This window comes from Hevea brasiliensis, chromosome 7, assembly GCF_030052815.1.
Source record: "Hevea brasiliensis isolate MT/VB/25A 57/8 chromosome 7, ASM3005281v1, whole genome shotgun sequence".
Lineage (NCBI taxonomy): Eukaryota > Viridiplantae > Streptophyta > Magnoliopsida > Malpighiales > Euphorbiaceae > Hevea > Hevea brasiliensis.
In genome coordinates, this window is record NC_079499.1 from 6,617,067 (window position 1) to 6,635,203 (window position 18,137).

General features: G+C 32.2%; 1 protein-coding gene across 1 annotated transcript; it reads right to left on the reverse strand.

Annotated features, from left to right (window-relative positions):
• Positions 1-8,907: 8,907 nt before the first annotated feature.
• Positions 8,908-17,422, reverse strand: LOC110666107 (serine/threonine-protein kinase MHK). The gene is made up of 18 exons (XM_021826486.2): positions 17,210-17,422; positions 15,860-16,238; positions 15,687-15,765; positions 14,285-14,353; positions 14,105-14,194; positions 13,555-13,693; positions 13,332-13,434; positions 13,136-13,188; positions 12,303-12,369; positions 11,456-11,564; positions 11,265-11,330; positions 11,082-11,150; positions 10,942-11,002; positions 10,751-10,855; positions 10,259-10,293; positions 10,097-10,142; positions 9,541-9,616; positions 8,908-9,268 (listed from the first exon to the last, which is right to left on the reverse strand). Exons 2-18 carry the CDS (start codon positions 15,865-15,867, stop codon positions 9,142-9,144), a joined length of 1,302 nt encoding a protein of 433 aa, XP_021682178.2. The 5' UTR covers positions 15,868-16,238; positions 17,210-17,422; the 3' UTR covers positions 8,908-9,141.
• Between the last annotated feature and the right edge of the window lie 715 nt (positions 17,423-18,137).

An 18,137-nucleotide genomic window follows, 5' to 3' on the forward strand; every position in this document is an offset into this window, starting at 1 on the left:
GAACAGTGAAGTGGCAAGGGTGCAAAGAAGGAAGAAAAGGGCATCTTGGAATAGATGCCCAATTGGGTTCTTGACTATTTTATATATTTTTTTTTTTTATTACAAGAGGCAATCTTGATATTTTACAAATTATTAATAGTAAATTGAGCTTTATTTTTTAATAAAAATAAAATTTAAGAACCAAATCATTAGATAGACTTATAACAGAAGATTAATCTGTGAATTTTTATATAGACTTACTTATAAAATATCCTTAACAAAAACAATGGATTATATGTGCATAAATTAATTCAACAAATGTGTGTGTATAAAATTAAATTATGTTTGATGCATTAGCCAAGGCTTTTGGTCCCATTTCAAGTTAAAAGTGAATATAAAAAAAATACTTTTTGAAAATACATCATTTTAATGTTATTAAAAATTTGTTTAAAAACAGCAATTTAATTATTTTAAATTTTTTATAATTAAAATATATTAAATTTAATTTTATTTAAATTTTAATATTATTTAATTAATAAATTTAAAAATGTATTTTCTAAACAAAAGCAGTAACAGTAATATTAAATAAACTTTTAATAAAATTTGATTTTTATTTTAAGGTTTATTGAGCTGTATAAAAATAGTGAGGCCAAAGTTCTAATGCAATGACCCTATTGAGGGATTGTTACCAACGTTGGGGGACCGTTATTAGCACTAGAGAATGATCAACTTAAGACAATTAGCACCCATAATAAGCCTATAAATTGTTGATTTCGTTATTCTTTTTTATTATTTTATGAATTCAATGCATTTTGTAGAGTTTTAAATTTTAGCAAATTTTGTATTAAAATCTTTTCATTTTAAACACAACTCTAAATTTGAGGTATTCCAACATTATAAATTAATGCTGAAGTTCTAATACATCCATCTTAAAAAGTTTTATATCATTACTTGCATAAGTAGGGGTGTGCAAACGGTCGGTTCTGTTCCAAATCGAATTGAACCAATAAAATCAAAAATCGAAAATCAAAAATTTTAAAAATCAAATCAAATCGATTAATAAGAGAAAATCGAACCGAATCAAACCGATTAAATATCAGTTTGGTTCAGTTTTAAACCGATCAAATTGAAATTTATAAATTGAGCATTTGATTTCCAATTGGATTCGGTTCGGTTTTAAACTAATCAAACCTAAATCTTAAGGTTCAGTTCGGTTTTCTTTGATTTCCTTGATATATATATTAATAATTTCGATTCGGTTCGATTTTTTTTTTATTTTTTATGAAAATAACCGAACCGATCCGATTAACCAAAATTATCAAAATTATAAATCAAACCGAACCGATTGAGTTTTAAAACCGAACCGATTGAATCGAATTGACTCGGTTCGATTCGATTTTTCAATTTAAAACGAAAACTGCTCTCCCCTATGCATAAGGGTTCATTTAAGGTATGAGGATCCTAATATACATGTTACACAAAGCCGATTAACATTCTAAAGCCAAGCGCAGTAAATTAAATTTTTAAATATATATATATATATATATATATATATATGTCCAATAATACAATCCTTAAACACAAAATTTAGTTTGCTAGTTTCTCTAATATTTGTTAACTTCTCTAATACCACCTTTAGTCCTGCTGCTCTCCACCTGGGTTAGGGGGAAGAAATAAATTTTGTAAAGTTTAGTAAGTAAAACAAACAATTTGTAATTAAATTATCTTTCACACATACACATGAACACCTAAGGCACATGAGCTTTTTCATATCACAAACATTTTACATGAGATAGACTCTTCACTAGTAACTCTTAAATTCCAAAGTTCTGAATTCACAAAAATACTCCTTAGAACTTCCTCTTAAACATATTATGTCTGTAACAACCTAATTTTTTATATATGAGATATTTTTAATTAGACTATTAATTTATTACTGTTATAGTCATGGTGATAAATTAGTATTTTCATAATAATAATTTTTTATAATGAATATTATTTTACATATATTGTTATTACTATTATTACCAAAGTTTTAATTAATTTAAATATAATAAAAGAATTTTGGACCTATTTGAATATACCTAAAAAGTTCAAAGGCTGAAAGAGTAATTAAAAGTTAAAAAAAAAAACCAGAATTTTCAAAACAAAGAAATAGAACCCCAAAAAAAAAAAAAAAAGTCTCTCTTCCTCCTACATCTCTCTCTCTCTCTCTCTCTCTCTCTCTCTCTCTCTCTCTCTCTCTCCGTTCACTGTCCCTTCGGCCAGACCAGCGACTGGCAATGATCGACGAAGCTCTAGTGACCATCAACAGCACTGACGCAGGCTCATCAGATGGTGAATAGTGATGGCCAGCTTGTTTTTTTTTTTTACGAAACGAGCAAGAGGGAGGCAAACTGTGTTTTTCTATTTTTCGAAGATTTTGACATCGAATCAGAGCCAAACCATCGGTGTTCAACTCCTCTTCTTCTAGGCTACTAGATTCAACCAACCCCACTCCCTATCATCGCCGGAATCCAGTGAATCGAGAAAAGAGAAACAAAAACTTATAGGGTCTATTTCGACCAATCCGACTATCGGATCGGTAATCCAAGGCCACCATTGTCACGACCCAACCTATAGGCCGGACTGACACTAGGACCTGGGCCAGCCTAAAGCCCCCGAGGCCCGTAGTAAGCCTAACTATTCCTCAACCCAACTCTAAGGCCCATTTGAGCCCAATTTCAAAAATTCAATCAGACAGAGTACTGCCATAAAATGAACCATTTAACGGGGAGTTTTTTACTCGCTCGACTTGTAAACTCAATATATAATAAATTGGGGAGCTCAACTCACCCTCCTCATAATCAAATGTCATAAAAATAAATGGGAACTTGGTTCCCTCATCCAGTCCAACATACATGCTTTTAATAAGTTTACAGGTCCAACATGGCAAATATATTACAGATCCAAGTCAAATAATTATTTCTAACACATGCGAAATTCTAGGAGTTAACAGAATTATACAAACATTACAGACATTAATAGATGACCTGCGAGGGAGAGAGGTAGGTTAGAACTCAATAAAAAATCTCCTGTATCCTGAAAAAAATATGGTGAACAAGAGTGAGCGTTCGATTCATAGAGTAAAATTTCAATTTTAACTATAATCTCTATAGCTATCTAAAGCTAATGCACCTTGTAAAGTAAAATGCAACATCGTCATAATTTTCATACAAATCACATCAAAAAGGTAATTTGGAGCACTCATACACCCGATAATGTCAAACAATACATATATAGGAGCTGATCCCCTATACAGCCTTCTTAATCTAACCTCTACCAGCGAAGATCTCAAGCCAGACTTTCGCTTAATAAACCAAATACGGGGTCCCAGCGAAGATCTCAAGCCGTGTCTACCCTGAAGGACCGAGTCCCAGCGAAGATCTCAAGCCGTGTCTACCTGTCCTGTCCATATCCAACACTATACCATTTGCACGCCAACGCACACACACTGCTCCAAATTACTACAAACGTACCTAGTGTTTAACTACATAGATACATACATATAAGTGATGCACGGGCATGCTTGAACATATAATAATATCGAAATTACAATTAAAATTAATATTTTACTCACAGACTTAACCGCAGTCACTGTGGTGGTTGGGCGGAGGAGGAAGACTGTCCCGGTTCACCTGACAATTTTATTACAATTATTTAATACATTTTACTCAATACAAACTGAGAAAAGACTAAAGATCTCCTAAGTCGTGCCGAAAATCCGGCAGAGTCTCCCCTATACCTAGGACCTACCTAATCTGCGAAAAGGTTTAAAACACACTTCTATATCCACAAACCATACACCCACAACTCAATAATCACAATATGAAAAATTACAGTTTACTCCTTATAATTTAACCCTTTTGCAAAAATTATCCAAATGAGTTCTAAAAATTCTAAAATTTTGCTCCACGGTCCTTAGTATTATTACTAAGCAAATGCAAAAGGAATTATAATTTTTTAAGCTACCACGAATATTTTATGGATTTTTAATCCAATTCAAGCACTAGATAATTAAGAAAAAGTAAGGTTCGGGTTTACCTACCGATTCCGACATCGAGAACACGCTCGGGACATCTGAGAATGGCGGGATAGCCAAAATCTCGATCCAATTCCAAGACTTTTTCAGTAACCTATCTGTCTGGCTGGAAATTTACAGACCCGAGCAACCATTGAATTTCTACAAATTGAAGGTACCTACACGAAGCTCACAACACGGGGGTTAGTACATAATTTTTACGAAATTTTCTAGGATCATTTAGTTCTCGGAAAAACACTACGAAATTTTGTGGGACCCATCGAAAAACGATGTCAGAAAATTTTGAAATTTATATTGAACGCTCTGGTACTCTCGGTTTTCTCGTGGAGTTCACGGTTTGTGAGAAATCTAGCCCAAAAGTCGAAATGGGCTAAAACTTCCCGGATAAAAATTGGGCAGACCGCTTGATAGATTTTGGTGCTCTTGGTGTCTATGGAAAGCTCCTAAGGTGTAGATATGTTTTGACACAAGACCCGGTCCAATCGGTGGCCGAATCAGCCGAATTTTGGCCGGGAAGGTGGAGCGTCGCGCACCCGCAGGGGAGGAATTCGCGCATCGTTTTCGGCTGCCACGGTGGGGAAGGGCCGAGGTGGGGAGGTCAGCGGCATGGCTTGTGGAGGAGGGAGGAGAGAGAAAATGGGAGAGAGAGGAAGAGCGACGGGAACGCGTAGGGAGAGGAAAAAAATAAGAAGAAGGCCGGTCCGATCCGGTCGGGTTCGATTCGGCCAGTCTGATTCAGAATACAAAATTTTAAATTTTTTACTCTATTTTGGGACCGAAAACGAGGATCAAAAATTTTGAAAAAATTCTAGAAAATTCAGAAAAATTTGTAGAGTCTAAATATATTTTTAGTTTGTCACGTGATCTTTAAATAAATTTTTAAAAATCATTAAGGTTTTATATTTTCGAAAAATCGAACCCGATTTCTAAAATCCGAAAAATTTCAAATAATTTCTGAAAAATTAAAATTAAAATAATATATTAATATTTACCTACAAAATAATAAATTTAAAAATTAGGGGTGTTACAACCATTGGATTCAGCACGACGAGACCTTTAAGACGAGACCATTTCGAAAAGGTAATCATAGACGGTCCAGATCGTTTAGTGAGATTTTTGAGTTTTTCGATGCCCATAAATAAAATATAATTATATGATAATTATTAATAATTTATGAACTTCTTTTATGTGCGATCGGATCGATAATGGCTTACTAGACTCAGACTGAGTTTTTAGCCCAGTCTGGGTGTCCAGCGGGCTGTCCCGAAAAGTAGTCATGTTTATAACCGATCCTAGTATTTTCAGACATTTCGGAGACATTCCAAGTAGCAAAATTTGCAAAGGTAATCCCTAACTTAAGTTGTGCAGTTTGTGCCTCGATTAAATTAGCTAGTTAAATCTGTAAAATATTACTGACTTAGTAAAATTAAGTAAAATAACTTTAATTAATACCAGGACGATGTGGAGAACCTCCAAGAATATTTTTATAATTTTTAAAATGCTGAAAATAATTATTTGAATTGTAAAGGAGTTAAAGATCCAAACTGAAGTTTGAAAAATTGGACCTAAATTAGGTTTCTTTTAAGTCCCGGATGAGTATTATAATTATTGTTGTGGGTTTAAGGCCCTACGTGTTACTGTTATTACATTTTTCTTGCAAGGAGGTTAGCTCCAGTTATAGGAGAGACTCTACCAAAATTTTGACAAGACCTTAAGAATTATTCCTGCCTTTTTAATTAAATTAATTAGTTAATTTTATCAATAATTGATAGAGGTCATTATGTCTGTATAGGTGATCGGTGCCGGCTAACCTTTATTCTCTCTAGTCGAAATAGCTATAATCGAGTCGACCAGTTTGTAAGTTGGATATTGATTATTTTTGTAATTTCAATATTAATTATATATCTAGATGTTCATACATTTTATAAATATTTAATTATATACATAAATAGTTAATATATTAGGAACATTTTGATTACTGTATATTTAATTATTGTTTTTTATTTGTGATTACCGCCCTAAAAATAATTTGGAGCTGAGTATGTTATTTATATATGGTTTATATAGATATGGATTAGATGAGTAGTTGCAACTTGAGCTAGTCTCGTTGGAACCTGATCTTTATAGATATGGAACGACGGGGTGAGGCACGGCTTCGAGTTAATCTTGCTCTTGGATTTAAGTGAAAGTCCAGCTTGAGTTGAGCTCGTTGGTAAGATTTGGATTGAGAGAGCTGTATAGGGAATCAATTCTCAGATTTATGTATTGACGTGATGCATTGGGTGCGTAAGTAGCTTTAAATTATCTTCTCGTATGAATACTGAGTGAATTATTTATTATATGTGTTATATGTGCAAATTTCATGATAGAATTATATTAGTTTTTAGGTAGTTATATAAATTACATCATCTATAATCAATATCTAAACTCTCTGAGTCGAACGTTCATTTTTATTCAAATATTTTTCTCAAGAGCAAGTTTATTTTTTTAGTTTAACATGTATTTTTCTTCATAGATTATGATATCTGACATAATGAATCTGTCAGCAGACTTAGTTGAGGACATGAAAGACATTGTCTAGGACTGGGCTTTCTGTTGGGTCACTGCTTAGGCTTTGTAATAACTTGAGGTTTCCATGCGCATGCATGCTGCTAATTCAATAAAATTAGGAAGATTATAATATACTCTGTGCATACGAGAATAACTTTTTTTTTTCTCTCATAAAAATATAAGTTCTCTTTATAATGTGAAAAATAAAATCAGATAAATATCACATGTAATCACATAATTTTATAAATATTTTTATAAAATTATTAAATTTTAATTTAATTTCATAAAAATTAATCAAGAATTCAAAGCAAATTCAAAGCTTTTAAGTTAACGTATTTACTATTTTATAAATTATTTTATTTTCTATTTTATTAATTTTATTATTTTCTTAAAAAAAATAAAATATATAAAATATATACAGTTATCACTTCCTTTTCTCTTTTCTTTTTTAGTAACCATTAATTAAGTAATTTTATTTATAAAATAATTAATAAATCAATAGATTAATTTAAAAATTTTTAATTTTTAATTATATTAATTTTTATGAAATTAAATTAAAAAATAATAAATTTTATAAAAAAAATTAAAATTTAATAAATTAAGTATTTGTGTATAATAATTACCTAAATAAAATTATATAATTGTTAAAAGTGTGGCATGAGCACTGGACACTTAATAATATCTCATAAAATTATTTCATGGTAATATAATGCCACGTTGTTGCAAATTTGGCCATTCATATAACATTAGATTTTTTCCTCCATGAGGTGCCGTGGATGTGGTGATGTAAGCTGAAAGGTTTAGTCGTTTCTTTTTATCAAGAAAAGCAGTTTGGATTATTTGTTTCCATTTGCTATCCTATTGTATCTTCAAAAATTTTTTATCTACATAAACGTTAATATCAGCTAATAAAAAATTATATACATGTATTTTTATATGAGATCTATCATAATTTTAATTAAAATGTCAATCAATAATTAACTGAATATATATCCGAGTAAATAAAAATTACTCGTTATTTACTTTTCTTTTTGTTTATTAATTGTTAATTTTGTTAATAGCTTAGAATGTGTTCGGTAATGTTTTAGTTTTTTTTTTATTTTTTTGTTTAATTTTCATTAAAAGAAAAAAATGAGATGTGTTTGGCTAATTGAATATATTTTCATTTTTTACTCTTAAAAAAGCAGGATATATAAATTTATCTTTAAATTTTATTAAAAAAATCTTATAACGTTCTGAATTTTTTAAACATCTCGTGATATATCTCAATTCTTATAAATAATTCGTGATATATCTTAAATTTTATAAAGTGAAATTAAGATATTTTTTAAATATATTAAGTAATATTTTAAAAGTTTAAGACGTAATAAATTTTTTTTAATAAAATTTAAATGTAACATAATATATTTCTGTCTATTTCTGTCTTGACCATGGCTCCATTTTTCATTCTTTCTCCTATGGCTATTTTGACTTAAATCTCTTGTCCACATCCTTAGCCCCTCTGTCTCTCAATAAATACATGTAAGAGTTAGTTTGCCTTTTTTTTTTTAACCTTTTTGTATGAATTTGGAAGCCTCATATTTATGAAAGCAGACGTTGGTCCTTTGGTGGTGAAGGTTAAAAAAAAAATATATTGTTGTTTTTTTATTTGATTAGATAAAAAATACATGAGTATGAAAAAATAAAAGTAATATGTTTAAAATCAGAATTTTAAATTAAAAAAATTTAAAAATTATAAAAAGTAATTATTTTGTATATTTTCAAATTAAGATCAAGTTTATAATAAAAAAAATCCTATATTTTTTTAACAATTTATCTTTTTGTATAAAAAAATAATTTAATTTTTGTTTTAATATTTAAAAATTAAGAAAAAAAATTACCAGCCGGCAGAAGGAATACCCTTCTGATCATCCACACCGCTCACCTCACCTATCTATCGCCATCCTCACAGTGCATCTTCTTCCCTCTACTCTGCTGGATCTGCAGAAGACAGCACCTGCGAAAAGCTGACTGTTGTGCTCCTTTTTTGCTCTTGTAGTTACCATGGATGCCAAGAAGGTAGCTCCATCTGACTGGCAGTGCAAAGGCAAGTTCCTTGTTCAAAGCACATTCGTGCTATTTGGAACTAACGAGGACATTACATCTGGCACGGGATAAATTTCTCATTTCCTTTTAGTTTCCTCTATAATTTTGCAAGAATTCAAATAATTTAATTATTCTAACTTTAAAAAAAAATGGCAGGTGTAATTAAATTATTTAAATTATAGTTAATAAAATTACTTCCTTTAGAAAAATAATAAAGAAAGATTTTTTTTAAAAAATTCCATTAAGTAAATTTGAGTCTGGAAATTTTCTGCCTGGCATTTTTTCCAGGGGATGTATTCTAATTTCTGCAATACAGAGCTAAAAGTTGCATCAAGCCAGAATGATGAAACTTATAGAAGTGCCAATGAAATTTACAAAATCAAACAGTACCATAAATTACAGATTATTTGTACACCCTCCTTATTGGATCCAAGTTGTAGAATTGATCAATGGTAATGCCTTTGCTGAAATGGGGAGGACGTTGCCAACAATGGACAATCTAAGATGTTAGGCTGTAGTGATGTAATTGCGAACCCAGATGATTGTGGAACAACTGTTGGATGCTGAATTGAACTGCCAGGAAAGAATCCGTAGTTAGCAGTACAATAATGAATGGGAATAGAAAGCTATTTTTGGATGACAATCATGAGATAACTTTTCACATTAAGGTTTAAACAGACAAAAGCCCCATCAGTGAAGGTTAACAGCCCCGGAAGTATGGAAGAAATAATGAAAGATCGATACATGCAGGTGAAATTCTTGGTTGACAAAAATTATAACCCATCTGTCTTTATTATCACCAGATTAATTTAACATCAGCAATAGAGTCAGGGCACACAACTTACCTGAAGGACAGTGACAATGATGACTCGACTGGAGGGTGGATACCATTTTGATTAGGCGATAGGAGTGACCACAACACTGGAACATAAATCCAGTAAAATCTTATTAGAAAACAAATAAAATTGAAGGTTATAATATTGTATTTAAGCAACAACTCAATTATACAGGATTATGATGAATCCCAGAAGTTGAATGCCCTTTTTGCCTTTGGTAGAACTTGTCAACACTCAACAAGGACAGAGAAATGTCACCAACTTAAAGTTGGGACTATCTGCTACCACCAAATACCATAAAGGTACTTGATGTTAAAATGGTTTGACCTGCCTACTACAGCCATATTTAACTTCCACCCAGATGTTCATTTCAACAAAGAAATTTTCCAGGATAAAATATTTCTCAGGAAGCTTATATAGAAAAAATTCTGGCTAGAGTATCCACCAAATTATGAAGGATGCTCAGGAATTATTTTTGGGTAAAACAAAGGGAGTACTAAATAAAACTTATTTCATTCTAGTAAAAGCCCGCTTAATTAGTTAGGAGAAATGACTAAACAGCTACCTGACTGTTCTTGATGATTTTTGAAATCTGAGCAAAACAGAATATTCTGCACAATGGAATTTGCAAAATTTCAGTAGGTAGCAATTTTATTTGCATCAAATACATGAAGTCATAAAGTACAATTAGGTTGTAACAATCTTAAATGCAGCTGTGCAAACTCACCTCTTCCATACCTTGAGAAACATCGTGTACTGCTTCTGCAGGAAATGTGTTAGATAAACGTGTTAGTCTGTCTTTAAAAAGAAAGTGGAAAAAAACAAAAGAATTGATATATATATATATATATTGGGGGAGAGAGAGAGAGAGAGAGTATATCATGGACGTTAAATTGTAAACAATACTCATAAAGTAACTCTAGCAAGAGCTGCATAGGTCACACATTATTTCCTTTAAGAGGGAAACTTCAAACATAATTCCCAAAATTTTATAACTTATAAATTCCCACTTGATTCGTACAAGACTTGAGCATCTATTCCCACCGCCTAGGGGAAAAAAAAGTACTGCATTTGCCCTATGAAGTACTTAAAATTTAACCATGAAAGAAACAAATGAGAGATGGCAGGTCAGAACAGAATTTTTTTTACCTGCCGCATCACTATTCCTATGTTTGGCATTAGATGCAAGCAGGAAGCACAGTTATATTTAGTTATTTACCCAAGTTTGAAATACTGGGCTTCACGGCCAAAGTCAAGCCAAGGAAACAATCATCAGGTTCAGCACCAAAATCCCACAGATTTAACTCAAGATTTGGCGTCGCTCCTGCTCATTAGTACAAGAGGAAAATGGTTCATAAAGAAATAAACACTGGTACAAATGTTGGAATCCAGCACTTTAAAGAAACTCACCTATATTATTTAGCTTCAGTTCAAGTGGATCTCGGATTGGATAAGGAACCCACATACCCACCTATTCAAGAAATGTTAGCAAACTGATTTCATGTAAAAGCAAAGCATAAATTAACACAAGGAGCACATGACATAATTACATGGAAAAATGGATGCTGGAGAGATTGTTCAGCAGTTGGCCTCTTTAATGGGTCCCATGAACATAATCGCTTTGGAAAAGAAAGAAGAAGCATAGAAGACGTTAAAATTTGGTTATTGTATTTTACCAAATGGTAATCTATTGGAAATGAAAACTAATGGAACTACATTGTATCAACACCCACCATGATCAAATCAATGGCTTCTAAGCTAGCGTTGGGAATGATGTCAGATAGGTTGGCAGGCAAAATCTATCCAAGAATAATAATGATAAAAATGAATAATAATAATAATAATAATAATAATAGAAGCAATAAGTCCAAAGGCTATGCATAAAAAGACAATATATAAACTGAAAATATTTAGATTAGCTTGCCTCTGAATAGCAAATATTCATCAACCGAGATACATTTGTTGCTCCAGGGAATGTAGTCCAATCAGGTGCACCAAGAACACAGCATATCTTGTACAATTGATCTATTTCACTGCCATTGGAAATTCATTTCATAAGAAATGAAATTCAATTAGTTCTGACAGAATTTTAGAGACATATATACCAAAGTGTTGTTCCACACATATGAGCAGACCAACCAATAAATTTACAAGCGAAAAAAGAAATTTTCTCAAAGCATGACCATAAAGGTTATACAAAATTACTTTATTGGCATTCTAAGTCTATCTCTTCATCAATAATGTAAATCCATCAATATAATGAGGCATAATTTTTATCCATGAGTAAGGTTAAAAGACTCCTCGTCTTTGCACATGATAGAAAGAATAGAATGGCATAACAAACTTAATGCTAATTTCCTTAGTGCCAAGAAGAATGATGATGTTTCCAAGCTGTTGTAATTTACAATAGAAATGCATTTACTATTGATGTCTTCTTGTTTGGTCAAGTTAAATGCACAAACAAATTTTAGAGCATTATAAGCAGATGAATGATTTAACATGAAGCTAGTTCAGTGACCTCAGACCTGCTTACTTGGGGGCAGAAAAAAAATATCAAGTTCCAGCAAATAACTACCTAAAAACTAGCCATAAAGAAATCTTCCTAGACATGAAGTCCCATGTAACTATAACATAATTAATTAACTGACTGTGAGGTGTTGGAGGTTGAGGCCAGAGGGTAAAGGGAAGAATGGACCTGTGCAAGCACAATTCTATATACATCTGCGTCTTTCATATCAAGGACACACAACAAAGTATAACAGTTAAATCACCTTTCACCAGGGAAAATAGGGGACAAAGTGAATAGCTCAGCTAATATTGTTCCAACTGCCCACATGTCTGCATATATTTTTCAGTTTCCATTGTTAGAAATCAATCAAAGAAGAACAAAAACCTGCAGTGGATAGTTATAAAATTGCTGTATAGAAAAGGGTGGCAGTGCAGATTAATTAAAACCAATATTCTTGCACCTTGCAGGAATGAGAAGCATCACTACACAGATTCATTTAGCTCGTATGTGACTCCTAATTTTATAATTCCACTAGAAAACATAAATGTAAGTTTTTTGCCTTTTTCAGTTTGGTTATTACTTGAATATCAGTTTGGTTCAGTCTGAATTTTAAGTTCATTCAGTTTTTCTTAGTTGGTTTGGTTCCAAATAATCTCCCTTATATATAGTATTTCAGAAAACAGGATCTATCATATCTTTTAACAAAAGAAAGCAAAATTTTATAGTATTGCTCAGAATCATACTTAAGTCGACTCATTAATGAATGCAAACCTTTCAAGCACATGTAAGATACCCTCTGGCCATTCAAAAACATTTAATAAATGCATTGCCATTTAATTTCCTAGTAAGAGCATTCTGGCAGTGACCATGACTGGTTATCACATCTTGTATCCCCTGAAATGAAATTCTATTATTTTATTTATTTATCCCTGGTAAATGAATGGGGGTGTAGTTTGAACTTCCACTCTGATAACTGACAAGTGAGACTCAAATTGGAAGGCCATGTTCTGTCGACTTGGGCCAGAGAGAAAACAAACCAACCTATAAGAATAAAGGGGGAAAGATTTTGGGAAATGGATGGGGAAAAGAATGTACCAATTGCAGGACTGTATGTTGAGGACTGCAACAAAACTTCAGGAGCCCGGTACCTAGCAATGGGTTCAACCAAAGAAACATCAAGACAAACAATATTTACAACTTACAAAGGCATTAAAAAAAAAAAAAAAAGAAAGTTCTCAGCACATATTGGCTCAACAGATTAAAAAAAATTCCACACTTAAAGATGGCTCACCACCGTGTGGAAACATATTCAGTATAAGGAGGTGCTGATGAAACTTCTCTAGCCAGTCCAAAGTCAGCAATTTTAAGAACATCATTTGTCACCAGCAAATTCTCTGAAAGTGATAGGCATTTGGTTACAAATTTGCTACTAAAATCCATAAATTTTTCCATGAAGATGAAAAGGGAAATCTAAAACCAGGAGCAGATAGTAAGTAAAAGAACTAATCTTTTACCTGGTTTTAGATCTCTATGGAAATATCCATTCCTGTGCATGTGAGCAAGTCCTTGCAGCACCTGAGACATAAAGCTTCGAATCTCTTCCTCAGTAAAAGGTCTTTCTCGTTCTCTCATGATTTGGTATAGGTTATATTCCTGGTTAGATAAAGACCACAAGAAGCATTAGCAAGCCAACAAACAGTCATTTTGCTGTTAGTTTCAAAGCACGATATTCCTATCCAAGCAAAAGTAATAAAAACTACTATCTATACATGGATATTAAGGCTATACATATCACAGTACATATGTGCTAAGTTTAAGGATTCACATGTTCAGCCCCACCCAGTTTTGGATTAAGACTTAGTTTAGCTGACTATCAATAAGGGTTTATAATAGAATCATGTTTCGCATGATATAGCAACCATGTGTCATGCTACAGAGTCACTTTTTCACTAATCATGCTATGCTAATATTAGGAGACAGTTTGTGATTCTCTGGGGATTTCAAATAAGACAAACATAAATCATCCATCAAAAGTAGTGGGAAATTGGAAAAAAGATCCCTTACCATGTATTCAAAAATGAAGAATAGCTCATTGTTTTCCCTGACAACTTCCTTCAACTTTATGATATTGGGATGATTCAGTTTACGAAGGGCCTGCAGAATAAAACATCAAGCTTTGCAGTTTATTGAGTATGATATATAATGTGAGACAATTTCATCATGCAAAAACTTTACCATACATACTTTTACTTCTCTCAAGTTCATGCACTCTTCCCAGAAATAGAACTTTCTCTTCATTTTCTTCACAGCAACCTAAGATCAGGGGACAGGATTATAATTTGAATGACCAAAGTAGAATCATGAAGTAAAACCTTTATAATATGAACTACATAAAAGATTTTCCTTCCAGCTTCACTCTAATATAAATTTAAAACACAGCAGTAAAGTAATTAGAGAAACCCATTAAGGATAGTGTGACATTTTCTTTGCAACACCTAGCATCAAAAGTCCCCTTACTCTTTGATCATCTTTTACATTTTTGTTGCAGAAATTTTAGTGGATAGTAGAACCAGTGATAAGTTGACAATCTGAAATGCTTTTCTTATTTTAATTGAGAAGGAAAGCAACATTTTTCATGTAAAAACTATACCCAAAAAAAAATTGTGCAAGGGGGAACATGGGAAAAATGAGAGAAACTTTCTTGTTTAATAGTACAAATTCATGTGAGTGAAAGAGCATCAAAGCATATTCAACTCATGCCCCTTATGAGAAATTAACCACATTGCCAAGAGCTAACCACCATAATTACTAGTTTGGTTGTCACTTGTCACGCAGTACCGTGAAAACAAATATTTTCCTTTTATTACAAGTATCTACAAACCTCCCTTAAGCTTGTCATCATTTTTTTATGGAACTAACTCTGTAATTCATTTTTCATGAGAATTAGATTTCTCACAATTTTATTTATTGATGTTAAAAAAATGATCTTTGAACATTGAAATTAGACACAGGTATTGAAAAATCACTAAGGTAGGCAATGCTTTCTTGATATCAGAAAACCCTTAACAAGGTTCTGTTAGTCAATTAGTCAAAATCTTCTTCTTATTTTATTAGCAGCCTAAATTAGAAATATGTGACTTCCTTCCATTATTATTTAATTTATATATTCTCGATGCTTTGTATTATTTCTTTGTTCCTTAGCTAATGTAATGAATTCTGATGTTAGAAAAGTCAATCTGAAAAACAAAAAGGCAACATTCAGAGTACATCAATCAAATCATAGGTCCCTAACTCATATTTAGATATTTTTATGCGCCTGTCATTTCTTGCATTAAATTGCAGTTGGTATGTTGCCAAGGTTCTGAACAATTGCATATGATTATATAAAGAGAGTCTTACGAGTCAGTAGTCAACACAATCTAAGTTTCCATATTTACTTCAGTATAGTGAGCCAAACTATATTTGACCCCAAATTAAGAATGTAGAAAGTCAATCATATGACAGACTCTATCCCAATTATATCCTTCTAGGCAACAAAAACTTCAAGTGATAAATTTTGAACCAACTACTAATGATAAGCAAAAATAAACGAGTATACAGAGTTTAATAAAATCTAAAAAAGTAGATAATGAAAAGAGTTCCTCACAATTTCGTATTTTTCCATATTGATAGCCTTAAATACACTACCACAAGTACCATCACCAAGCTCTTCCAAAATTTTATATCTGAGAACAAAATAACAAGGATTATTATAAGTGGCATAAACAACAGAGATGAACAGAAATCTTGCACAACCAAGTGAATGACCAAGCTACTCACCTTTCCATTATTAGAATTGTATAAGATGACAATAAAAAATTTGTCAATGGACTTCTAAGAACCTCCTGATAGAGGTGCCTACTCTGTCAACAGAGTGTGAGTTACTAGCTTGCTTATATGGTTTAGTGCTAAACTGTAGCTTGTTATATACAGCATTGACAGGAACCCGATTCTCATCATAGGTATGAATATGATTAAAGAGCAGCCAAAATATTATCAACATACTTAAGTGCAGCTTCTACAAGCTGCAACCAGCTCGTATCATCTAAAACAACCAATCTCTAGTAAACCTCTGTACAAGAAGTGCCAAGTTAGCTTGTCAGTCTATCTCTTTAAATTTTCTTCCAATAATGCCCATCTGTCAAAAACTTGTGCTGAGCTGCAAAAAAAGGAGGGGTAAAACACAAACGTAAAACAATTCTACCAAACTGAAGCTTTCAAACAAAAAACTGATAATGAAATGAGCAATACAATTAATAACCAAGTAAATGGATCCAACATTTTCCCAACTTATTGATTGCTAATGAACTCATATTACAAAATGTGGAAAATCCACCTCATATCATGAAGCCTATTAAAAATAGAAAAGAAAAATGCATTAACATAGCTGCTATTATATCAAAGTTAAAAAAAAAAAATACCAGAAAGTCCAATTAAAAGACCAAAAGCAAATTTCCTTGTTAATTTTACATGTCTCATTATCAGAAAAAGTTCAAAATTATAGATCCAAGATATTAAATCTGGTTACTTAACAAGGGCAGTCCTTAATATTTCAAGATGGAGTACCTGTGCGCTTACACAATCTATAAAAAATTTTGACTATTATGTACGGACCATCAAAATAATAATGAAACTAGTCAAAATCCTCAATGGTAAACTGTTCTTCTGATTGAAACGATAAACAAGTAATTACACATCCAAAAGCATGGTTAAAAAAATACAAAGAAAGAAAAACACAATTACATACACAGACGCAAAGTAATCATCTAATAAACACCTTGAAAGGTTTTTTTTTTTCTGTTGATTGCTGACAAAAAAAATTGCAGAAAATTCCCCAAAAAATAAAATATATCATGAAGCATAAGCAACCAACCAAGCCTCTTGAACTAAACATAATTGAGTAATTAAACTCAACAAATTAAACTATTTCTTTTCAATGAATCAATAGAACAAAAATTACTTATTTTCATTACTTTCTTCTCCTCTCCTTCGCACTCAAAAATCAAACTACATTTTGTCTTGGAAGAAAATTTACAGCCCTAGAAAACGAAAAATCTAGCTGAAAACTCAAAATTAACAAAAATATACACTGAACAAGAAACTCGCAAGATTAAAAGAGGGAAAGCTAACCATTGATGTCTCAATCAAAAACACCAGAGATCTAAGAACCGATTTTCATCACCAATGCGTAAGAAATTTCGTCAAATACAAGGAAAAAGAATTTGAGAGAAAGAGAGAGGGAGGGAGAGAAGGAGAGTGATAGAATTAGATTACTGGCCAAACCATGAGAAGGGATTCCGCAGAAGAAGCAAAAGGGAAGAAACCAAAGAAATAATAAAATATAATATTATTTTAATAAAAGGTTTTCAATTTTTTAATTTTCGAAATGGGAAACGAAGAAAATGCTTGGGTGGTAGGGAAATCTGGTGGTCCCCATATAGATAAGGTATTACTTTTAATTTAAATTACTAAAATGTCCCTCAGCGACTCGTGTATTTAAGGAATATCTTTTTCGTATTGACGAATGTTACCCTTTGTGGATAGGCTTTGGGTGACGTGACCGTTGAGAATTGTGAACGGACTGGTGTGGGACATAAGCGTCATTAAATAAAAGCTTTTGGGCTTTTTTGAGATTTAGAAGTGCCCTTGGTTTTTGGGGTTAGGCGCGTCGTGTGGTGGATGCGGTTCGATCTTGGGATATTGACCTGTGCGCGTGACACCCCGGTCTGAACCGTAAAACCGGTTTACTTAAGGGATTTTGCGTATTTGTTCCAAGGGAATACAAAAAAATTGTGCTTTCATGATCTTTGGTTGACACGTGTATTGGGCGAGAGGATAAGAATGACTTTTTATTTTGTCATTGCCAATATGATATGGCGTGGATAATCATTTACGGGGGTGTGTTTTGGCTTATGTTGATGAGGTTGACTTCGTCGCTAAGGGATTCTTTATTTTAATATCAATTATTTTTTTAGATGAATGTTAAGTATTTTTACTAATCAAACATGTTAAGTTGGCATATTAGGATGATTTCAAAGGGGAAAACAAAATCTTTTCT